Source organism: Neopsephotus bourkii, unplaced genomic scaffold (assembly GCF_033783945.1).
Source record: "Neopsephotus bourkii isolate Nb327-2 ecotype Australia unplaced genomic scaffold, CSIRO-AGI_Nbou_v1 NB_1638, whole genome shotgun sequence".
In the NCBI taxonomy this organism is placed as follows: Eukaryota; Metazoa; Chordata; class Aves; order Psittaciformes; family Psittacidae; genus Neopsephotus; species Neopsephotus bourkii.
Window position 1 is genome coordinate 8,015,071 of NW_026902113.1, and position 25,674 is coordinate 8,040,744.

Sequence of the window (25,674 nt, forward strand, 5' to 3'; positions counted from 1 at the left end):
ACCCAGAGACATAACAAACCACTCTAAAGTAGCCAGAATTCTATTTAATCACCCAAGTTAAGAGTATAAAAGTTTGAGTATGATGACTGAAGGGGAGTTCTTAGATGTTCTTTCCAGATAGGAGTATGATAAATAAATACTGTTGAGATAAATTAAAACCTGCATAACTTGTAGTACAAAAGAACTGTATTAAGACTATTCTCTTAACTGTTAACCTGCCAGGTAGTTTGTATGTTAAATGGATGATCAGACCAATTAGAGAAGTGAAGAATATATAAGTAGTATGTAAAATTAATTATTTGTGTTTCTGCTAATTGTGGAGGAAACTGGATCACTCTGTGTGCTAGAGCCTCATTTTATGGGTACTTACCAAAGGATCTATTTCAGAATAAAAGGACTATAGGAAAAGCTTATCTGTAGAAGACATGTAGATAAAATAGACAATAGTATTCAAAATCAGAAGTTGTTCACTGAAGACCTCTGAAAGAACTCAGGAAAAAAAATAAGTGAACTACTAATAGAGATAAAAGGTCAGCACTAAATACTGCAGAAGCCTGTAATAATTTAGATTGGAAGGAGGCTCAGGAAATCATCTAGTCCATCTTCCTCCTGTACTTTGATTTGAGAGTCTGTAGCAGACTCTTAGCACAACACCACTTGTCCTTTGAGCTTTCATAACCTCCTGAATGTCTCCTTTTCTGTTTCAGAGCAAAATTGTATGTATTTGACTCAGCCCTTTGCACACAGCACAACCTTCTTCCTCCTTGCCCTTCCAGCCTTTCTTTCCCGAGTACTTTTATCCATCCATTGCAGCATTTCAGTCATGCAGGCTATCCAGTGTATTTCTGTAATTCCAGTGGGATCATTGCTCTGTAGCTGTGCATGGACTTCTAATTGCTCTTGTTTGGTTCTCATTCTGTGTTCATTCATGTACAGGCACTGGGGATAGATAGGCCAAAAGCTACGCTCCTTTATAAGGAAAGGGAAAGAGCCATCTCCATCATGCTGTCCTCTGGATGCTTTGCTGCACCCTGTGTGTTCACTTTTCTTAAGGCTATAGCAACTGTCTCCTTATATACCTAGTTTAATGCTTTCCTCACCAAGTTAGCAAAAGTTACCTGATCTAATGGGAAGCATCTCTGCCCATGATAGGGGGCTATGAACTACAGTATCTTCAGGTCCTTTCCAACCCTAACCATTCTTCTATGCCATTTTCTGGAGGATGACTCTGAAGGAATGTCCCAAATGGATAAAAAAAAAAAAAAAGCCATTAGAAGATGTTTTGGAGAAAAGCAATACAATTATTAATAATTATTCTGTCACTGTGGTATTCACTCATGTTCAGAAGGAATAATGTTCTTTGTGTGCCTTTCTGGTAAATGAAGCAAGATAGCATCAAACACAGATTCATCTTAATTTTCTGCCCCAAGAGCTTCTGATATATTTAGGTATTGCTAACTGCATGATTCTACCATTGCTTCAGCAATATATTCCCACTGTCCATCCTACTAGGACCTGGAGTATGGAGTAGAATAGTGATGAGAAACACACATTAATATTCAAATATTATGCAATTCCTGTTAATTTTTGTAGGCAAACAGAGGGAATTTCAGCACTGGCTGAGTGTGTAGAATACCCCTAGGCAGATTATCCCTGTCTTGATATTTTGAATAAATAAAAGAACAATAATGTCCATTTAAGCCAAAATGTGACCTTTGTTCTGTTTATAAATGTTATAAACATTACAGAGGGATTTCAAAGGAAGAGTCTCTTATGAATAAATAAGATGTAGAGTAGGCAAACAAAGACCATCAGATGTTTGCAGGTAATTGGAGAAGAATGTTTTAAATTACAACCCTTGAATAGGAGGATAATACTGCGTGAGCTTAGAATTCCAAAGGTATTGTAAACATCTTCCTAATCCAGTGTAATGCAGTATGAAGGCTTTACTTAAACAACAAAGGCAGTGTCTTTAAGATACACATTTCCTGTAGCTGTCTCACAAGTGCTGTAGTTTTCTGGACTTCCCAGTGACATTATAAATTCAAGTGAAAGACCTTTTCTCTGGAGGACAGTAGAGATTTTAATATATATTTGAGAGTACAGGAATAGTTCTGTAGTGCAGTCTGGAAATGAATGGCAGACTCACGTCCTTATTTATCATCTGGCACTTTCTTCCAGGTTTGAATGTATTGCTTTTGCAGGTACAACAGGTTGTGGTGTAAAGACATCCTATCAAGAGTAAGAATTTGAATTGCATGAGATGTCTGAAATGTCATACTGTTTGCCAGCTTTCCAATTTCTAATGCAAAAAGCAGAAGTATATCTTTAAAGAGCACCAGTCTGTTTTACCTTTGGTAGAATTTTCAAATATTTTACAATTTGGAGTAGTTATTGGAAAGGCTGTAGCAGGGAAAAATGAAAAATGGACCTATAGATATCAGAGCCTATTCCAGGGTGGGGTTTTTTAATGTAAAATTACATCTTTTGTGCCTACATGCAAATTTAAGTAGAAACATAAATTGTAGTTAAATAACCTGATGGAGCTACCGCATGATGCAAAACAATTCACTTCCTCTGAACTGTCACAAGTTGATAAAACTTCTTCTATTTCAAATGAGGAATTATTCCTTTTTTTAAAAACAATTTTTTTCTGAGAAGTAGGTTTGAAACTGTGTACCGGATGGCATTTTTGTTCACTGCTTGGTAATCTCCTCAAAAGAAAGATAATAAAATGTCCATTATATTTAATGTATGTAGGAAAATGATTCTTGCTTACTATTTTAGAACTTGTTACTATTCTGTCCAATATACTTAACTTAGATCACTTAAGATGTATCACAAACTCTCATCAACACAAACCAACAAAAAAAGAAATGCTTTTAAGTGGAAAATTAGGGTAATGTTCATTTGAACAGAGGGGATTTTTTTGATTTTTTTAGTAAGTTGCATGTGTGCTAACAGAGGCTGAGCCTCAGCAAATAACATGACACAGCTTGCATCTGTATAACCAATTGTCATCCATAGCAAACGGAGTGCCCTTTTGGGAGCCTTCCTCTGTGCTGTTCCCAGAACATTGTGTGGCTTTGTCCATGCCAGGCAGTGTAGGCAAGTTATTCAAGAATGCATGTTGTCAGTGAAACAGCATGGGTGTTTACAGCACATGCCTTGACCCTGCTTAGTTTACTATTCTACTTTTAAGGTAGGAAAATCCATACTGTAAAAAATGACCTTAGCATAAAAGGCACAGTTTTCTCTGCAATGGGTATGGGTCTGGAAATGAGAAATGAGAACTGAGATCTTGTCACCTGCAAGAATATATACTCTCAGTGAGATGTTTTCCTACACTTCTGCTGTTTTTTGTAAGGGAGATGAATTTTAAAGCAGAGAGAACAAAAGCCAAACAGGAAGAGGAAAGAAGTAGATAGATTTAGGGTGTCTGTCCTCAAGAGAAATAGGAACTGAGCCGCATCAGCCAAGAGTGTTGTATGTGGGAGAAAAGCTAGCGACAGATGTGAGAAAGAGTCTGGAATTACCAGTAAGTGTGAAGGTTAAAGGAACAGGAATGGAAACATTTTAAGATATAAATGAAAGCATGCCTTAGCTGGGCAAGTATGTTGAGGAGTCAGAAAACTGGAGTGGAGGCAAGATGAAAAGGAAGACAGATTGTGTAAGGGGTGAAATATGTTAAAACTGTAAGAAAGCAGGGAAGGAGAAAGGTTTAACAAAACCTGGGAGAAATGCAGCTGATAGGAAAGGAGACAGGCCTGGCTAGAGTAAGTAAGAAATTGAGACTTTACTGCATGGAGAAGGGGAAAACAAAGAAGGTGTAAGGATAGTTCTACATGGGAAGAGGCGATCCAGTTTCTGGGACAGATGGACAGAAGTAAGACTCTTCTGCCCTGTGTTTAGAAGGGAATCTTAGTATTATGGCTGTCCTGCTGAAAAAAAATGAAATATATATATATATAGGAAATGCACTGCTACAGTATCTTGTTCTTTCCTAATGCTGGAGAGCTCTCCTAGTCTATAGAGAGCACTATCATCTACTGCTGCAACCAGTTGTACCAAGATCTGTACACTAGATCTAAAGATGAACAATCTGCAGGTTAGTCTGAAGTGAACAGTATGTCATAGTTTCTCTTTTTTGTTCTTTTGTTTGTTTTTTTCTAGGAAGTTACATAAAACAGAAATTGAAGTTGAAAGACTTCAGAGCATTCTAATAGCAACATTAAAAAAAATCTAAATTAATAGCTAGATCTGTACTGCTAATTTAAACATGCCTATGGAACAGCCCAGCAGGAATAGAGTGGCTAGTATCCACACTATTAAACTCCCTTATTCTCTAAAACAGAGAAGCCACAACCATACTATCACTTAGTAATTATAAGAAAGAAATGACAATTTTTTTAAATGTCTGTTTTGAATATTTAGGAAACCCAGACTTCCAGCCAGTGAACGTGCTATATTGGTTGGCAGACTGGCAAAGAAAAGAACTGTCTAGTTTTCTCTGTAGATTTGTAATTACATTACCTATTTTTGAATGTCAGTTTTCTTAGGAGAGAGGAGGACTGACTTGTGAGCTAATTTGTGTTCTTTGCTTAGAATATCTCATAATTTGTAGTTTAGAAACTGCTGACATCTAGACTACAACATTCCCATTTGTTTCAGTGTTAGTTTTCTGGGGCTTAGTGTGTTCCGTTGGAGGAAAAATACTGGACCTTTTTCTTCTATACTTAAATGCCTGAAGAGCTGACTTATAAGAAATTGCATTCACTCATTTAGTTAACAGTTCACTGTCAGCAACTGTGGAACTACAAAAGTAATAGATCTGAGAGGTTGGAAGAGAACATTTTGAACACCAGAATTAGAGATATTAATGTGTGAAGAAGTACATCAATAAATAAAAAAGGATCACTAATTTTTATATAATACTTTAACAGTTTATGAGACTTTTCAATGATACAACTGTATCCTAAGAAGTATCTTTATATCCCAGAGAATCATGTTCCAGTTTTCAGGTCATGCTGAATTATTTCTCCTTTTTTTTTTTCTTTGATGCCATGAACCATTTTAATGAGTTATAAAAAATATTTTCCTTGAATTTTTATCCCTGCAATTATTAAAAATTCAGAATATTTTCAAAGATATTGGTAAGTACTGAAATTAATCAACTTTCTGTATCAAATTGTGTTGACAGCTGTTTGTACTGTTAGCAAGCAGCATTATTGAGTGGCTTGGGTACATAAATATACAGCAAGATGTTGCCAAATCTTGGTTTAACTAAATATATAGGTTTGGTTGTCACGTTTAACTTCTAATTTAAACTGGTTTTGTGTTGCCTGATTTAATTAATTTCTTTTTTTTTTTAATAACCCAAGTAACAAATTTGAAATGGATGTCTGGGATAGATCACATATCATAAAAACATAATTTATCTGCTAAAGACAGGACCTATCATAGTCTTGTCTGGTAACCTAAGCAGTCATTGGATTTTACATATCTGAAATTATACCCAATTCAGTAATTTGATATTTTATTCAGAATGTTGTTTATTAAGTTATTTGCAAATGACTGTAAGAATTCAATGCCAGACTTTTTCCGTAAATTAGTGTAAATTAGGATTGACTAGAAGGGCCTTGTCTGTATCCAGTGTAACGTGATGTCTGTTCTGAATAAGGAAATAATTTAGCTGCCACTGAATAAAAGAGCGGAAATCCTAGTGAGCAAAATTAACCTGTGGTAGCTTATAATAAAAGTTGTGTAAATTTGTCAGCCATCTTCTCTGTGTTTCTATTCTTGGAGTGTCAGGTAATACCTAGGCTGTGTTGTAAAGCTGTATTACTCCCAAAGAATGACAAACTGAAGGGAAACCTTCCACTCTCACCTGAAGAAAACCCCTTTAATACCTGGAAAGATCAAATGATCAGAGTAAGAGAGAATGTGTTATTCAGCTCCCAGTGTAATTTATAATACTGTAAAGACTGTAATTTATAATTTATAAATCCTCAGGTCGTCCCTGTGTGCTTAATTTTGCTTTGTCCTTTATAGTGAGAAAACCTTTTGCACAGTAGACTAAATGTACATGATTCTTCTTTTCCATAAAGATAGAATTTTTATTAAATTTTACGGAGAAGAGGAAGGGTAATTCTGCTAACCCTTCCCTAAGGACAAGATAGCTCTCTCATTCCTTGCCTAAAATTGTTCCTTTCTTCCACCTGTTTCAAGACTGATTCTGCAAATCTTATCATTTAAAGGCTTGTCCATGTAATCAGAGGCAGTTAAACAGTTCATCTTAGCAAATTCATTAGGATCTGAGAATATTTTTGAACTGGAGGGAAGCAATAATAGGAATGTCATCTTCATTTTAACAGAAATGGAACCAGGCACCTGGCTCTTTAGAAAGAGTAGAGTTTTTTAAACTTCATGTTGAGAGGAAGCTGAATGGTACAGAGGTTCACATTCAGAAAGATATGAAGAAGGAAGTCATAAAAAACATACATCCCCAGCTATAAAATAAAAAAGAACCTGGCAGTAGGATATGATGAACAAATACAGTCTCACTTAAATTGGAGGGTAGAAGACTGGAAATAGAAGAAAGGTGTACATGTTTATATAGCTTCAGAATACAACAGGAAAATAAAATGGTTCACTTTAAGGAGCTAAGAAACTAAATTAACTTGAATAGTCATCTATTTGTCATATTTGAAAATATGACAAAGAAAGCAATGAGTAACACCAAGTTAAAAATGTTTGGGAAAGACAGACTAGGACATGCGAGCGATGCCATGTGTTAACAGAAGTTTACTGTAAAGACAGATTGATAAATCAGTTGTATCAAAGACTCAGTTTATCAACATGCTCATGGACTGAAATGTGTAATCTAAACAGAACAATATTATTAACCATACAAATATGATTGATAATATTAATTATATTGCCAGTGACCTGACCAGGGTGATTACAGTAGCTGTGGCTTGCTGTAGTGGATTAGAAACAATGTGAGAGGAAACTATTTTTGATTTTACCCTTGTATTATAAATGTCATAATTAGGTCCAACATTCAGACCGCATTTTTAGATCCCACAAATGACTGGGTTTGGGAACAGTTCCTCAGGAGGCAGAGTAATTTCCTGACTGAATAATGAGCAGTGCACAAGGTCACTTTCCTATTGTTGTCAAGGAGTGTATTGTAACATCAGCCATGTTGATGTTAGAGTAAACAAGAGCTGAAGAATCTTAGTTATTGTTCTGAAGTTAAGGAAGGGCACTATGTAAAAAGGAAGCAGCCTCTGAAAAGGAAACAACCTTTTGCATGTGACTATATAAAAACGTATGCTTAGGGTAAATACATATTTAAAAGACATGGCTAAATTAGTATAGCTAAAGAGAGGACAAGAGAAGTTGTTAGAAACAGGAAGGAATTAATAAACATGTTGGTTGTATCAAATGGGATAAAAAGGATCCAAACTCCAATAGGCTAAGTGTAACACAACAGTAGAGAGTCCAAGCAGTACTTAAGAACTTAAAAAAAAAAAAAAAGATTAAATTAAATAGAATGTGAAGCTGCCACAGAGACTGTGGACAATCAGATTTTAGCAGGACTATTCAGAGATGCTAAAGCTACTGAAGAAAATGAAGTCCTGACAATGTATGGTTGCACCTTTTTTCCCAACAAGTAACCAATTCTGATGTCTAAGTTAACTCTGCTTTGAGCAGGAACTAGGACTAGATGATCTCCAGAAGTCCCTTTCAACTTTCAGGTTTTGTGGTTTCTGTGGTTCTGTTCTGGGAAAACTGTTACATGAGGAATCAAAGACTAGCTCTCATCACCTCATGAACAATTGAACACAGTAACACGGGTATTCCATCATTCCGTAACAAGCTCCTGTTTTCTGTCATGCTGTAGAGAACAAGAAAGCAGAGTAAGCAGTCTCCTTCTACTTTCTTTGTATTAGTTGAAAGACTTAACTGAGAATTTAAATTTCTCATAATTAAAGTAATTTAGCTTATACCTAGCTTAATTATAAACGTTTTGTTAAATGCATGATTAAAGAAAAAGAGGGAACTATTGGAATGAATCTATTCTGGCTTCTGCTTCACAGTAGATCTAAGTCCAGGGAAGAGAGGGAGAGAAAAACCTCACAGCCAGAAGAGCCTGCAATAATTTCTGTTCTTATATTGACTGCACTACGTCATGTATCTTTTCTTTTCCTGGTGGACTTGCAGCCTTTCAACGAAAAAATAGATTATTTTGAACAGCAACTACTATGGGGAAAAAATGTATTGGACTTCAGAGAGTAAAATGTATTTCACAATTAAAGGGAAATATTCACTATCACAGTTTTAGTATCTCCTCAAAATAATAAAACTTTTTTGAGATACCTTTTCTCAAAGGGGTTGAAGGATAAAAAAAGTATTACTAAGAAAAGATTAATTACCTGTTCTAGATTTAACTTTTTAAAATGTCTTTGTAGTAATCCCTAGTGAGAAACACTGAATTACATTCAACAGGACAAGACTTCCACACTGATACTATACAAGTTCATTGCACAGGCAACAATAAGTAAGGATATACTTAAGTGATCCTGACACCATTATTTGATCACAGGCTTTCATTGTTAGGTGAAAACAATGGCTGTCCAGACTGGTCTTTTCTCTCTCCTGGAAGACTGTTTTCTGAAATCTGTAATAGTAATGAGAACCCCATGAGGTCTAGTCAGTAGCTCTGTGGATGAGATTTGTTTAGATGTGGGTGTTACATCCACATCATCATCCAATCACTTCTACATCAGTTCTTCTAATTTCTTTGTATTCTTGAAAAGGCTTCTGTTGTCTGCCAAGTCAGAGTGTATGTTCTTTGTATTCTTGAAAGGTTTCTGTTGTCTGCCAAGTCAGAGTATATGTTGGAAGTCTCCAGAAAGTAAATAATTGTGATATTTTAATTTTGGGGTTTTTTTCCACATAACACTACTTGACGTTGCTCAAGGAAATTTAGCTGAGATGGTGACTGAGTTTTAAAGAGAGAAGATCCACTTTTTTTTTAAAGCATTTTAAGGCATTTTGCATGAAAGATGGGATTTCTCGTAGCAAAAACTAGCTACTTCTTGAAATGATGGCGAATAAAAAAGCCTGCAAAAATTAAAAATAATTTAGAAAAAGAATCTGTCTAATGTTTTTTCTTGGCCTCTTGATTCGGAAGGATGTGTCTGATCTAATTAACGTTTGGGGAGTTTGTTAAAGGAGGAAAAATAAATCAAGTTGAAGGACTGAAAATGTTTTTAAAACTTTTTTTACTGTAAATGATACTGTAAATACACAGGTATTGGACAACCATCTTTAATAAAGCACTTCATGCTATGCTGTCAGTGTCTACCTTTCAGCTATTGTATTGGCACTTAAAACGTGCAAAGCTGTTAATTCTGACCATGTCACAGTTATTATGTAAATTTTCACTGCAGGGGATGTAAACAGTTAACCAGGCCATATGAATTTCTTTGCCCGTTTCCACAAATTACGCTGCAGGGATCCAGCTCTTTTCAGTTGATGACAGAAGTTTACAATTCAAACTGTAATAAACTATATAATACACACATCTCAGCAAAGCAAAGTTGGGCAAGATTAAATATAAGATGTCAGAACACGGGAGGGTTGAAAGGAATTAATTTTGGTTTGTTTTTTTTTTCTTGAAAGCTTTTCCATATGCATTCCAAAAGTTTCTTTTACTCTCTTTTTCTGTTGAATGACACCTTTGTCTCAACTATTTTTCCTTTGTCACTCATCCTATTTTTTGTTGGTTAATTGTCGTGGTTTAAGTCCAGTCAGTAATTGGAACCACCTAGTCGCTCTCTCACTCCCCCCCATTCCTCCCCCTGCTCCCGGAGGGATGCGGGAGAGAATCTAAAGAATGTAACTCCCACTGGTTGAGATAAGAGCACTCCAGTAACTAAGGTATAACACAAATCACTGCTGCTGCCACCAATAATAATAACGATAAGGGAAATATCAAGGGAAGAGAATACAACTGCTCACCACTCACTGACGGATACCCAGCCCAACCGAGCAGTGATCTAGCCCTTCCAGGTAACTGCCCCCAGTTTATATAGTGGTCATGACGTGCTGTGGTATGGAATACCTCTTGGCTAGTTTGGGTCAAGTGTCCTGTCTCTGCTTCCTCCCAGCTTCCCCTCCTCCCTGGCAGAGCATGAGACTCAGAAAGTCCTTGGTCAGACCAAACATTACTGAACAGCAACTAAAAACATTGGTGTTATCAGCACTGTTCCCAGGCTGAAAGTCAAAAACACAGCACTGCACCAGCTACTGAGAAGGACAAAAATGACTGCTACTGCTGAAACCAGGACATTAATTAGTGAACCTCTTCTGTCCTCCACAAAGACAGAAGTATGCATACCTGGATGCCACCAAAGTGTGAAGACAAAGTTCATTCTATATAATAATACCCATCTAGCCCAATGCAGCATATAAACCAATGTTAATGAGCATAATTTTCCATGAAGATACTGTATGCAGATTGTAAAAGTAGTTCTTGCTTGCCTGAGTTGACACGTTGTTTTATTTCAGTTTACAATTTATAATAGCACAAGAATTTAGTCTAAGTTGTTAAAATGCTCTTTCTACTGAACTGTTTTAGTTTAAGTTTATCACCTCTTTCATTCCCACACTTACTATGAATTTTCTTGCATGTGAATGCACCTTGTAAAGAGGGTAGAAGCACTGATGACTGAAGTTCCTTTCAAAAGAACATGTAGTATGAGCATCAGTGGTTCAGATTTCTTTGTGAAACCCCTTAATTTTTACTTGAAAAGGTTTTCTTGAGTGCTTAGCTTTTTGTCTCTGCTCAAAATCCCAACAAAGTTTGAAACAGTCCAAAAATGTAAAATGTTAATAATTACATAATTATTCATGGAGTTATAGTTGATTATTAGTATTAATAAACTAACTAGTTGCATATTTATATTATGCTTTCTCATAGTTTAATATTGGTAGTTGTTTAGTGACAATAGGACAAAGTACTTGTATAATACAGTTCTGAAGGAGAATTTTATTTGTATTCAATAAAATAACAGCCATTTATGAACAACGGTGCAAACATTTTTGCATTTGAAACAGACTAAAATTGCTTATTTTAATTAGAATTCTCTACAGACAAATAATTCCTGAAAATAATACGATTTACAAGCTTCTACTCAGGCTTGCTTTCCCAAGCAGACTTACTGATAAATTTGCAAATGCCTTCTTAAAAACTCAGCTGTCTTAAATGAGTAGTCCAGAGATGTCATAATGGCATTTTGAACTTGACATCCAAACTGACCTAAATCAAACAGTAGCATTATTGATGAACAGTTTTTCAATATCTAGGTACTAATCTAAAAATATCCTGGACCTCTGAATCATGAATTTCACAGGGGCCAGTCTCGAAGTCGAATAGGAAAAGGTGGAATAGAGCCAAGGAAATGTTTACCATGGCTACATATTTTTATAGTTCACCTTTAGTAACAGTGTAAAAAGCATTTCATTGGCACTCAGATATGTATTCCTGTAGGCATGAATTTCATGCATTATGTGCAACACTTACAAATACTGCCTGAACACCTGAGAAAATCTCACGTGGTCAAAATATCTGCAGTGTACAAGTAGTTCACAAGTTATGTCTATCATTTAAAATCTATCACAAATCTTTTGGCAGCTAATTAGCATTCAGTATCTGTTTGAAATCAGCAAATAGGCAAGAATATGATAAAAATGGATCCCAGTAAAACAGATGATGACCATTGGAAAATGCTTTCAAATAGGAGACTACCATAATAAAGCTTAATCCCTGGATTTATGGCCACATATACAGAAATCCATAAGGAATATGCAAGTAGGTGATCTTAATTTTATTTGACTTATGGTTGTGTGGGCCCTTGGGTAGGAACACCAAGAAATTCCACTTCCAAATAAGTATTTTTATTATGGTACCGCTGACCTGATGCAAGCATGTTTTCATGGCCCATTTGAATGATGTCAGATTTTTCATTCTGAAACTCAGTTGCCATTTTACCTGCACTGTCAGTTGCCAGGATTGTTATTACTCATCGTAGTTCATCACTCTGTGCCGTCTTTGTAAGAGAATATAAAGATAACAGTTACTGAAGTCATAGTTCATTCTGCAGACTGCTTGCTTCTCCAACTAACTTGTGTACATCCAGGTGTCTAAGTAACTACTTTCTTCTTGGTGTGTGTTTAGTTTACTCCTAAACAACCAACTTAAAGTTTATGGTTATTACATTTACAAATCACATTTTTCAAATATCTGTTGTTGTTCTTTTAAAAATCCTTCTTGAATCCTGGCAGACTTCACCAGCCAACTATGAGATCTGCCTGTCTCAGGGTTTCCCTTCAGCCCAGCTTCCTAAAACATCCCAAACCTATAGAAAAATTTCTCTCTGACTTCTCCAGATAGGTCTGAGATTACTCTCCTGTATGATTTCAGCTTGTGAATGTGTAAGTCAGTAATATGGAAAGATGATTTTTCCAGGAAAGACAGTCCAACAGTATGAATTCTTAAAGGATTTCCTCTGTAATACTTGGTACTGGGCCACTAATTTGCTTTAAAATCATGAAATATGATATTAAATGAAAAATTAAATCCTTTCAAAAGCAGTCAGCTGTCTAGGCCACCATTACCCATTTGGTAGGACCAAAATAATTTTTGGCTGTATTAATAATGCTCAGGATCAACAGAACTGTTTTCTATCAGGAAAAAAATAATTTGTGCAGGGAACAGTGCTGTGCTGGGAGCGGTCCCCTGTGGAATTTCTGAAGGAATAAAAACAATCACAAAACTCATAGGCGTTTTGGTGAAATGCATAATGGATTTTGGCTTCACCTCATTAAACAGCAGTACATAATAAATTATATATGAAACCCTCAACTCACACAACAAACATCTTACAACAGAGTAAAAATGGAACAGAGGACAGGAATCAAAATAATCTTGTTAAATTACATGCTTCTGGAAATCATTCTGGTTGGAATTAATTTGATCAAATGCTTATGTCTTAAAACATGGAGGCATGTGCATAGGAAAAAATCATCCAAGGCTCTCTTTATTTCTGTTTTTATAGAGAAGTTAAACACTTCAAAGGAGCAGTTCATTGGATGTCTAAAAATCTGAAATAAGGCAGATAAATAATTCCTGGAAGGGGTAGCTTTATCTTCATTAACCATAAATGGAGTCCAGGTTGACTGGCTCAGATATTGAAGGCTAAATTGTTGGTATCTTAACATTGTAAGATGAATCCCAGCCTCAGAGACTACCATGATGAGGCTGATAGAAAACATGAAGATCTGAGAGTTAATTTACTCTTTGTCAAATGGCATTTCTACTGTAAAATTTACCTTGAAAATGCAGCAAATAGCAACACAAGGAACAGACAGAGCTGTCTTGTGAAGGGGACTTCTGTTAGGATGGCACTTTCTGTAGCTGTAATCTATCTTCTTTCTTGTAAAATTGGCTCTTAACAAGTATGTGTAATGCAAGAAACAGTAAGAAACTCAGAGGACAAACTATGTTAGGGTATATACTCCTGTGTGCAAGTAAGGGTAGAGGTTTTTCTAAGCATTTTTTTAAAGCCATTGGCAGAAGATAGTAAAGTAGGTTTAACATAAAGGGCAGCTTCTGTGTGGGTGATATAGTTTGTCATACTATGATTAGTGTATTTCATGTGGTGATATCAAATAACATCTTGTAAATCTACAATGCAGTAATGTTAAGCTAAGTTATTTCAGAATCATTATACTATTTTCAGTATTTTCAGCAGGTCAAAAGATTTATATAAGCAGTATCATGACAACTAAAACACATAGCAGCAAAAAAACATCAGAATATTGTCCCATAATGGCTGTAGCACAGATTATGAACTACTGATGATCAAGTCTCATTTTTTAACATAAGTGAACAACAAATTAAAAGATTTTTGAGTGGAAGTTCAGAAATAAGAAAACTCCTGTATATATGCAAAGAGATGATGCATGAGCTACTTCTGTCCAATTGTAAACTTATACTGAATTCTCTGTCTTGTAGTTTGATAGGAAGATACAGGAACAAAAGATGATGTCTTCCTAAAGATAAGGGTTAGAAGTGGGACCCACAAGCTTTTTACAGACACAGGATGTCTCTGAAGGAGACTTGAAAAGAGCTTCTTTAACGACTTAGAGTAAATCCAGCAGCTGGACAAAGATGTACTTTAATCACATTTTGAAAGCTGCCTGGGCAGACCACAGTGTTCTCATTCCTAGGAGTAAATTCAGAATTGAGAGGAGACCTTGTGTGAAACCTGTCTGAAGGCATTCTCATTTGGAACATTTTATTGTAGGAAATTGGATCAATTTTTGGATGCAAGATACCTGTGGATATACTTCCCTCATGGGAAGTGCTTAAACTTACAATACATATTTTATTTTTGACATCCATGGTCAAAACATGGAGGGGTGGGGTTTTTTTCTTTTGTATTGGTTGTAATGAGACAGATGCTGCCAGTGTTTTCCTGGATAAGCAGCTTCAGCTGCTGAGATTTTACTCACTTGGCTAAAATTGTAAGGTTTAATGAATGGCTTAAGGTGGTGGTGATGTCTGTGCTGTAAAAGGTCAAAGTTAGTTTTAACTAGTTTTAACTATTTTTTTAACTTAGTTTTAACTCATGCGATCTGTTGATATTTCTTAAATTCAAAGCGTGGTTCTTTAAGAAATATAAAGGGAAGGAAGTTGTTTAAATCCAGTAAGTAATGGTTTTATTCCTAATATATGTTTAAATGTAAATAATTGAGAAATAATAATCTTTACATTATTAACAACCATTTATTTTTATAGATACATATTCTGAAGCTTAACATATTTGACATTCCAGTGAGACACAGTGAAGTTTTGCAACACAAAGAATGCATTTTATTACTAAATTGCGGGAATATGTAGAAGTGTTTTTAAACCTGTGCTTACAAGGTACCATTACCACTTGTAACTATTTTTACAGAAATATAATATTGTTCTGTGAGCCACATATTATTATCTGATTATTATCAGATTATTATCTGATACAACGAAATATTCTGTGATGGGATAATTAGAGTATTATGAAAAAAGGGAGGAAAGTGTTGTCATTCTATATAGAATAAAATAAATTTAAGCCTCCTGAAAATGGGAATTGATGCAGTTTGTATATTAAAACATCATATCATGTGTACCAAGAAGTTGCATGTAAGTGTAGTTTGAATTGGGCATGATGAAAATGCTTTCTGCGGAAAACTTCGTACGGATTTCTAGTGTCTAGTAACTTGTTATTACAATTATATGCTCATATTTCCTCTGGGGTTTTATATAAATATTTTCATTTAACTGAAACAACTAAGCACTCCATTTTTTTCTTTACATAGCAGATGGTACGTGAACAATACACTACAACAACACCAGGCACTAGCCTAGAGAGGCCGAAGAATGAATATGTCTACAAAATCGGAATTTATGGCTGGAGAAAGCGTTGCCTCTACCTGTTTGTTCTCCTCCTGCTTATCATCCTAGTTGTGAATTTTTCTTTGACAATTTGGATTCTTAAAGTGATGTGGTTTTCCCCAGTAAGTGTCCCCTTTAATTTTCTATTTTTTTCATATTCTCTTCCCTGCCTTACCACTTCACTTATTTTGTATGTGCATGAGCTTTTCTGTGTGTGATAGTTGTTTTAATTCCTTCCCAACTGTAATTTGTACTTCAGTTGAAAGTATGTAAGCAATGCCTATATTTGAACATACTTCCTTTAATTTCTGTATTGATGATAATCTTTAAACTACTGAGGTTGTTGACACCTTATATTGAGATAAATCCTAACCATTCTAAGAGAATGTATTTTACCGTTGTCTCAAAGTGTCTATTTAGTTTATGTTTTATAAATGTGTTTGCTGTAATTTTATCTCATACTGAATTCTTAGTGTTAAACTATTGCTGACAGGCGCTGGTTTTCCGTAGATTCCCTCTCCTGTTTATCAGCATCTAAAATTTTACAATTTATTTGACTAATTAATTATAGCTCAGAGGTAGTTATTACTACATCATGCTTGAGGCTAAGATGTATTATTCAGAAATAAATTTAGTCTTTCCACTGTCATATATATTTTAATATTTATAATGTAATTTTGCATGTAGTAGATTAAAGGGTAACTCTCAGAAGTCTGCAAGATGTAGGTTTAGTCACAGTGCAATAAAATGCATCACTGAATATTAAAGCTAAGCTAATTTGTTCTAACTTGCAATCATGATACAGAGATGATTTGAATAGACTTGTTTTGATAAAAATAATTGTAAAATCTGCCCCTGCTACTGAAGAAAGTGTTAAGTTCTCATTATCTATCATTATTATGCTTCTGTCACTAAATTAAGGCCATTTCACCTTCATAGAAGTGTTTCTATACTCTAATTTCTCTTAAGGTAGGTTAATTTTAAGTCCTACTTGCTAATATAGTTACTAGTGCTGCCCATCAAGTTTCTTTCATCTGACAGGGGAAAGTAAATTATTTTTAGTGTTGTTAATTGTCATACAGAATACAATGCAGAACATCTTAGATCACATACAATTTTTCTTTTATGCAATTCACATGGAAGATGTACACTTAGTGATTGCACATCATGAATGTCTGAGAATATGAATAACTTCAAACTGTTTTCTGTGTGGCTCACATTTATATTCTTAAGATTTTTTAAGATTTTTTTATGTTAGTTTGGTTTGCTTGTATGAAACTGGATATTCCTTCTCTAATAACAGTCAGGACTAAAAAATAGCATCAGAAACTCCACTTCTGAGAACTTCTATCTCATACTAGTTATCTGTGAGGAAGGCACCAAATGTCTTGATCATCCACTGAAGGACAATGTCCTTCTTCCTTGGCATCAAGCGCAGTGCAATAACAGCTCAAATAGTGCAGGCTGGCATTTTTTCACAGAGTGGACTGTGAATGACAGGGTAATGAGGGTTTTCCTAATTCCCTGTTAAAGAACCTGTATTCATGACATACCCAATTAAAAAGTCACTTAACTGTAATGCCTTTAGTCATAGAAATTATCAATACTGTCATTGAACCCTTTTCCTGATGGAATTAAGCATTTATGCCTCCAAGTTTTTGGTTATTGTTTGAAAAAGAAAGATAACAATATACTCTCAGATTTTTATGGTTGCTGAGTTCCAAGCTTGATTAGTATTTGCTATTTAGGAAATCACTTGATTCATATATACCCTATTTATGCAATTAAACATTGCCATTATTGGGAAGAGTTTAAAAGTAATTGTGAAATATTAGGCTATGCAGTCATCAGTTATGTGGCAAATATTAATCTGTCAGCTGTGATAACACTTCTTTAATTTCTTAATTAATTTCTTAATTATATGTCCTATATATATTATGAAGAGATTACACAATTATATTTAACATTATTAATATATATTTGTAATTTTAGCTGTATCTGTTGGACAAGTGAGTAGGAATTTTGGGGATCTATATTTTGGTGTTCGATACATAAGTTATTTCAGTATCTCCCATACTAATTGCCCAACATATAAACTCCATATTGGCATGACTTTAGTAGGTGTCATGACTGGCAAACAATTTGGTGTTGAGCTAATCTGTATTAAAATGTTTCATATAACACTGAGCATCTGAAAGCTTTACAGAGATTAGCTGCTCGATAAGAAGCATTAACAAGAGGTATTTGGCTTCTTAGTTTGTTACATAACTGATACGATATCACAACTATAATCTTTTGCTTATATTGCTACCTCAGTGATTTCTGAGGGATTTTCTCTTTTTGCATTTTTACTTTTACATTATCTTTGTATTCCTTATCAAAAGCCAAGTTCATGAGTCTGATGTCACATTTTTTTCTGAATATACCTATCTTTAGCTGTCCTACCCTGCTATCACATAGAGAATTAGTACTCATATCTTCAGAACTTCACCCATAATATTGGTTTATTGTGTCGATACTGTAATCAGTGAAGACTCAGACCAAAATTTTTAGGTCACTATTGAATCTCACAATGTGTCACACTAGTACTCTAAGACTCATGTGTGAAAAATGCACCTAATCAGATGATTTCCATTTCTGATGCACCAGCAAATCTTGCTCAGAAACCCCACATTGATTTAGTTTTAATATCATTTAGGTTGTGCAACATTATCATAACGTCAGGAACAGTTGTGTACCAAAGATTATTCCTAACTTTTTTTAGCCTCTGATGGAGAAACCCATGTTTCCATGAGTTTTAGTGGATGCCACAGGTATCACACTCTCCTGGAATAAGAAAGGTCAAGGCAGTTGTGCTGTATTTCAGTTTGATAAGGACAGATAGTCATGAAATAAGGGTGTTCCCCAGTATAACTAGCTGCCTTTCTCCAGTGTGAAGTTTGGCACGTAGCACAGGTTTTTCTCTGACAAAATTTTAAGCAGTGTGACTGAGAGAGGCAGACAGGTCTTTTATTGGGTTAGAAGCACTGTCAGTCAAACATGACTCAAATCTGCACTCAGTCCCATTTTCTCCTGCCACCCATGTTAAGCCTTACTTGGGTTTGAGTCATTAACAAGAGGAAAGTCAAGCCCTAATACTAAGCCTTAAAATAACCTTTGTCATGGCAGAAGTGAACTTGCTATATGAAAGGCCATGCACGCAATATCCAGTCCATCACTGTGTATTCTAAGCATGGTTCTTCCTAAGAACAGCACAAGTAATTAGTGAGTGCTCTACCCATATACCTGTCCCCCAAAATTATTATCACAAGCATACCACACTGCAAATCTTTGAGTTCTCATGGGCAGTTAATAGTTAATATAGAGAAAGCATTAGAAATGGTTTGTAATTATTTTTCAAGCTTTTCTATAAGGAACTGACAACTTTTTTATACTGTATAAGAAAATGCTAAAAAGCTAAGTATGTATAATCTTACTATGTATACACAGATTGGCTGATAATAATACTGGTCTAGATCTAGAAATGCTATGTATTTTGAAAAAAATATAATCAAATACTTTTGTAAAGACCTGTTTAGGCACTTGACAAATTCTGGTGCTGAAGATAGAATTTATTCAGGAAATATGAAAAAATGCAAAACTAGGAATGTGATGAATCAAGAAAGTAAAATTTTAACTGAAAATCAAGTAACACTTTCCGACAGTGAGACTTACTAGATGGTATAATAGCATGCCATATTAAATTGGAGATCCCAATCATGTGGAACACTTAAAACGAGACTAGACAGCAATAAAAATGTGCAGTAAAGAACACTCATTCACAGCAAAAATTCTCCATCACTGCAAAAACATACACTAATGAACTCGTACATCCTTTCCATGAGTTTTATGATTAATAGTGTACAGTCCATGGAATTATTTGCTATTTTGAGAATGTCACATTTTTAAGACTAAAATAAAATATATATTTAATTATTCACAAATTCTCATCCTAATTTTCACTAAAATATTTTCATTATTGGTTGAAACACCAATATTGCATAGTTTCTATTCTGAATAATCCTGAGCAGCTGTATTTTGCTATTTTTCCATAAAGTCAAATATAATTTACCCTCAACCAGGCCACGATTATTCCCATTGTCTCTATCAGATGGTGAATATTTACATATTTTATGCAAAGAATAATCATTGAAAAGAAAAAGATTGAGGCACTTACTACTGTTATCAAAGAAAGCAAGGCTTCTCAGTAGTGCAATACATATTTGTTTTACATAAAGCATTTTATTAATCTGAATTATTATTCAAATCATGCATATGTAAAAGTGTGGAACAACACTTTTTTAAATGGAAAAACCAAAAACCAACACCTAAGTTTACTCTTGGAATAATTTATAATATTGATAAAGAATTTTTAAATATCTGAGTACACTGACATTAGAGTGTATGTGCAAGTTTAAGAAGTGTGGACTGCTGAGCTCCTAAGGGCTTGACTGCAGCTCTGGACTGTACTTTGCTAGTTTTAAGCTGTTTGGGGAAACTTAAATAAAGCAGCTCTTGTCAAACTCTGTGCCAAAGAAAAAAACAGATGTTCTGATATCATAGTCTGATGTATCACCTTCTTTGCTGAGCCTAGACACAATCAGTATTGTTCAGCTGCACACTGTCCTGGGGTCTTGGCATGTATTTTTGTTCCCAGGAGCAAGCAAAGCTGTTCTAATGTAGGGGCTGGGAATGATGAATGGTAGAGGTGGTGAAGTTTACAGTCTGTGTAGCTGAAGTGTGAAAAAGGTCTCTGTCCATGAATTTTTTTTAGTGCTATCAGCTGACTTCAGAAGACTCCCTGAAGACTTTTTATATATTTTTAGTTCATTATTTTCTCAACAGTACTATTACACATTCACATACTCAGAGAAAAATTACTGTAATGTTTCTTACAGTAACATAAGTTGACACAGCATGGTTGAGGCTGAGGACGCTGATGATAACAAATAACATTTTCAAAATGTGTGACTTTCCAGTACCTGGATCCAAGTGGACATGGTAGTTGCAAGCTTGCCTGCCTGTGAGATCCAACCTTGATCTCAAGTGATTACAGGAGTAATACCTGCAAACCCTCTCCTGCCCAAAATCCACTTTCCTAAAGAGACATGAAGGATGGGGGACTGCTCCACAGTTTAGTATCCAGTGTCAAGCCCAGCCTACTGACATAACCATGAGATGGAGAAATTTGACAACTTGGGTTTAATTCCCCCATATACAAATAATTGCATATGCATTCATGCATGAAATCCAGTCTTCTGATCAGAAACATTCCCTGGGCACAGTTACTGAACTGCCATTTTTCCATGTGGGGCTCTTGGGAGAGGTGGTTTTTGAGACTGACACTAAAAATGACCTAAGCCTGCCAAGCCCTGGTAGAAATCAGTGAGACAGAAGAGTAATCATTGTTCTCAAATGAAGGCTTGCTAGTACATATGCTTGTTTAAACTGAGATTTAGTAATTGGAGACGCCTGTCACTGTGTGCTTACTCAAGGCATAGAGCATTGAGACCATTAGATGAAATGTCCCTAATACAAATGATAGGATTTACAGTATTGAATCAATACATAGTCTGTGTAATTGTATATATCATGCAAATGTCCTTTATTCCAAGAATCATAGAATCATTGAATCATTTAGGTTAGAAAAGATCTTAAAGATCATTGAGTCCAACCCTTAACCCAGCACTGCCAAGTCTGCCACTAAACTGTGTTCCTAAGCACCACATCTACACATCTTTTAAATACCTCCATGGTTTGTGACTCAACCACTTCCCTGGGCAGCCTGTTCCAATGCTTGACACTCCTTCTGGAGAAGAAATTTTTCCTAATATTCAGTCAATGTCCCCTGGCATAACTTGAGGCTGTTTCCTCTTACCTTACTGCTTCTTACCTGGGAGAAGACACTGACACACATCTTACTCCATCCACCTATCAGAGAGTGAGAAGGTCCCTCTGAGCCTCCTTTTCTCCAGACTAGACAACTCCAGTTCCCTCAGCCTTTCCTCTAAGACTTGTTCTTTCCCTTTACCACCTTTGTTGCTTTTCTTTGGATGCCCCCAGCACCTCAATGTCTCCCTTATAGTGAGGGGCCCAGAATTGAACACAAGATTCGAGGTGCACCCTCACCAGTGCCAAGTACGGGGTTATGATCACTGCCCTGGCCCTGCTGGCCTTGCTGTTTCTGATACAGGCCAGGATACTGTTGTTCTTCTTGGCTGCCTGGGCACAAGCAGGCTTATCTTCAGTGACCATCAGCACCCCCAGATCCTTTTCTGCCAAGCAGCTTTCCAGTCACTCTGCCCCAAACTTGTAGCATTGTGTGTGGTTGTTGTGACCCAATTGCAGGTCCCAGCACTGGGCCTTGTTGAACCTCATACACTTGGACTCGGCCCATCAATCCAGCCTGTCCTGATCCCTCTGCAGAACCTTACCCTCCAGCAGATCAACACACCCAACTTCGTGTTGTCTGTAAATTTGCTGAGGGTGCAGTTGATCCCCTGCCCACTTTCTAGCCCTATCTGCAAAAGGTGTTTTAGTCTGTATTGAGCCCTAATCCAGGAGTGCTGTTGCTAAGGGCTCTGATTTGACCAATGTATTTGATAGAAAAGGCTCTACTGTCACATAAGAAGTCAAATAGCTTTCTTTCTCTGAGCCCAAGAAATTAAGAGTCCTTGCAACAGAAAATGAGATGAGGCATCAGTAATGTTATTACACCAAGCACGTACTTAGCTCCAAAATAGATAAGTCAAACAGAGAGTTTCATCAGATTCATTACCAATCCTGTTTTGCTGATTGCTCTTTAACAATCTCTACCCACAGCCCTATTATCTCAATGAAACAGTACACTCTTGTTTGCAAAGCAAGTTCTCTAAATAGTAATCGCTGCAAGAAGTACTGCAGTGAAAGCTGGATTTATAAAGCCATTAATTGAACTAGCTTTGGGGCACAACAAGTGACGTCTTGCACTGAACTTGCTAAGGTCTTTCCCTGGGCTGGCCTAGGAGTAGGATGTAAGTATACTGTAAGTAAGAAAAGATGTTATGTGAATGGAAATACTGCATCTTCTCTACTCTGAAGTTAATATCAGTTCGGATCAGCAGCTACAGCATTTGTGGACTTCTAGTATTGGAAAATCTGAATATTCAGGATGCAGCTGTTGCAATCAAACATGCTCTTAACTCCTCAGAAAGGAGCTACTTGTTTTGAATTGTGTGTGTGTACGTTAAAGGTAATATTTGAATCCACTTAGAGAATTTATTGTTGTAACCAAGCTAATATATGGGTATGCCTGTCTTTCCAGTATTTGATCTCTCACATCTTCATGTGCAGCTATTGGCTGATACATGCCCAGAAGTCTAATTTCTATTTTCTAGAGGAGTCTGAAGACTTCAGTTGAATCTAATGCTGAGAAGATGCAGAAACAGTGATGATACGATACAATCTGATACGATCCAATCCAATCCAATACAAAGAATGACTTACCCAATATAGTGACTGCCCCATGTGTATCAGTTTCTGTGTTGGTAGGGAAATAAAGTTACAGCTATTGATTGAATGCACATGACTAGAAATACTCATTGTAAACTGAATGAATGTTCCTCACCCTCAGTTCTAGGGAATGCCAACAGCAGAAGACCTGTATTTTATTATATTGGCTTGGGAGGTAGGTATTATATTGGCTCTGTAAGCCATAGACAGCATGAAGCTCAGCTAGCTACCTGGGAGCAAGTCACAGGGAGTGCAAGAGTGCTAGATCTACATCTGCATGTTTGCAGTCCTAGAGTCCCACAGCAATGTGCAATGCGCATCACTTTCTACATGACTTTGTTGGTCATGAGCCAGAGCAGGTCCCAAAATAACAACAGGTGAGAGGGAAAGTTTTTGCATCCTGTTTTAACAAGATATGCCCTTAGTGCTAGCCAAACCAGTGCTGTCAAACTTGCTTTATCCAGCCATTCCTCCAATTTCCTCAACACAGATATTCATAGCTAGAAGAAGGTGGCCATACCACCAGAGCCATCAGTATGGCTTTTGGAAGTTTTTGGTCCTGATGAAAGACTTGGACCTTCTATACTCTTCTGAAATAAATTTCAGGGCCTTTCCATAGTTTGTGGACATACTGCACTTGTCTACTGGCTTTGTGAAGAACGGGACTGCTTCTCCTTATTTCAGAGGAAAAATATTTTACATTTGTTGTGTTTAGAGTCTAAGAGAATAGTAACCCATCCAAGATGGTACTCCCATCCAGATGATCAATAGCACAGTGAGTCTTACCTAGGCTACTAGTAGTGGTGGCTACTCGCTGCAGATGGTTTGGAGTATCCCTATGTAGGCAATTCACTGAATAGCTGTCAAATATCCTTTAGACCATGATTTCTGGATCAAAGAGCCTTTTGAGCTTTTATGAGACTTGAACACTCAGAGCTTGAAATTTTGTAGAAGGCCATGTCTCTGTTTCTGCAAGCACTTAATTCCTTGGTAGCATTTTCAAATGATGAAAAATGCCTCTATTGTGGTTGAAGACATCCTGTTACTCCAATTAGAATATGCCTAGCAGTTCTGAAATGAAAACTGGTCACACCTTTGTGAACACTAATGCTAAATTTTGTCTTTGTTGCATAAGGGTTTGGCAGCTGCCAGCAGTTTTCATGCCAGTCAACTCTGTGCAGCAATAGCAAAATCTGCTTAGTGTCCACAGAGATAGCATTTCATCCTCCTGTTCTGCACAGCTCAGTCCCTGCCTCACCGAGGGCTTTCAATAATTAGAAAACATGAGTCTCATGGCTATATGCACAACAATGTCTTACAGCTCAGTGCCAGCACACTCAAGCAGTGACAGTCACCAGCACCAGGGTAACAAGAATCCAGACTTGCCGTACATCTGCTATGTTTAATGAAGCAGTTCTCTACCCCCCAGTCAATACCTCATTGTATAACTGCATTAAAATCCTCATCTAACTGATATTTGGACCCTTTCCTCAAGTCAAGAGAAATATTTTTCTTCAATGATTTGAATAGGAACAGAGTCAAATCCTCGAAATTGAAAGCATCAAGGTTTTTCATAACTGAGGAAATCACAATACTCAGTAAATAATAATTGGCTTTTCCTAAATGGTAATGTAAGAAGCAGAGTGGTTGTTGAGAGAACATTATATGTAACTATTATACTCTTACTTTGTATGGAACTTAGCATTGGATCTCAGTGAATGAGGGTGGCTGTTTATCCTAAATCCCTCTTTTCTATATTCTATGTAACTTCAATTTGCCAGTTATAAGAGGCATAATAGAATTTCTCCATCTCACAGTACTTTATAACTCAGTTCTACAATCTTGGGATGCTCAAATATCATAGTACTAAGGAAATAACAATTGTTTATAATCACAAAAGTAATAGAAGTGTGGCTCATTATATGAAATGCAATTTTTGTAGATTCTCCTGCACTTTACAGAGTTTGTCTGTTAATCATGACAGATAGTCATACATGCAGGTAGCCCAAGTCTGAAATTCCTTACAGTTTTGCACTTCCCTCATGATCAATGAGAATGGATAAGGAAACTCTTATTAAAACATATGAGAATGTGAGTTTTGTGTCAATGCTTAAATGAAATATGTGATGAAGAAAATAGGACATACTCAGAACATACTCACACAAAGTAATCTTGAATGATGTGACTGTATTTACTGAAAAATAAGAATTTACAGGTAAGTGCTGCATTTTGTCGCATATCATATTATTCTTGATGTCAAAGATATTACATTCCTTTACCTATATAGCATTTTTAGAATAATCATTGCCTAAAAATCTGAATACATTTAAAAGAGTATGCATATTCAATTGCATAATCTTTTTTTTCAACATCAGTTATAGGGGTTTTGTCTCCACTAAAAATTTCTTCCTCTCAAAGCCAAAGGCAGGATAGAGACTCCTACCCAGGAGCCTGTTAATTTTCCCCAGTCTGCTTCAGAGCAAGAAATAATTGTTTCTTCTTCCTCTGCCTTTATAAATTTAAGATTTGACAATGTTATTTTTTATGCTTACTCTATATATAGTTATTATATTATACATATATATATAATATATATAATAGCTCTTTATATTCCAGAATAATATGCAAACTGT

At 36.0% G+C, this 25,674-nt stretch overlaps 1 protein-coding gene across 5 annotated transcripts in view; it reads left to right on the forward strand.

Annotated features, from left to right (window-relative positions):
• The window catches only part of SGCG (sarcoglycan gamma), an 80,496-nt gene that overhangs the window by 6,929 nt on the left and 47,893 nt on the right, over window positions 1–25,674 (forward strand). For 3 of the 5 annotated variants that reach the window (XM_061374315.1, XM_061374313.1, XM_061374318.1), the window contains one exon: window positions 15,436–15,633. In XM_061374315.1, coding sequence (XP_061230299.1) covers window positions 15,439–15,633 — 195 coding nt within the window. In that variant the 5' untranslated portion in view covers window positions 15,436–15,438. The remainder of the gene's footprint in view (window positions 1–15,435; window positions 15,634–25,674) is intronic. The other 2 variants (XM_061374316.1, XM_061374314.1) reach the window with 1 other exon arrangement.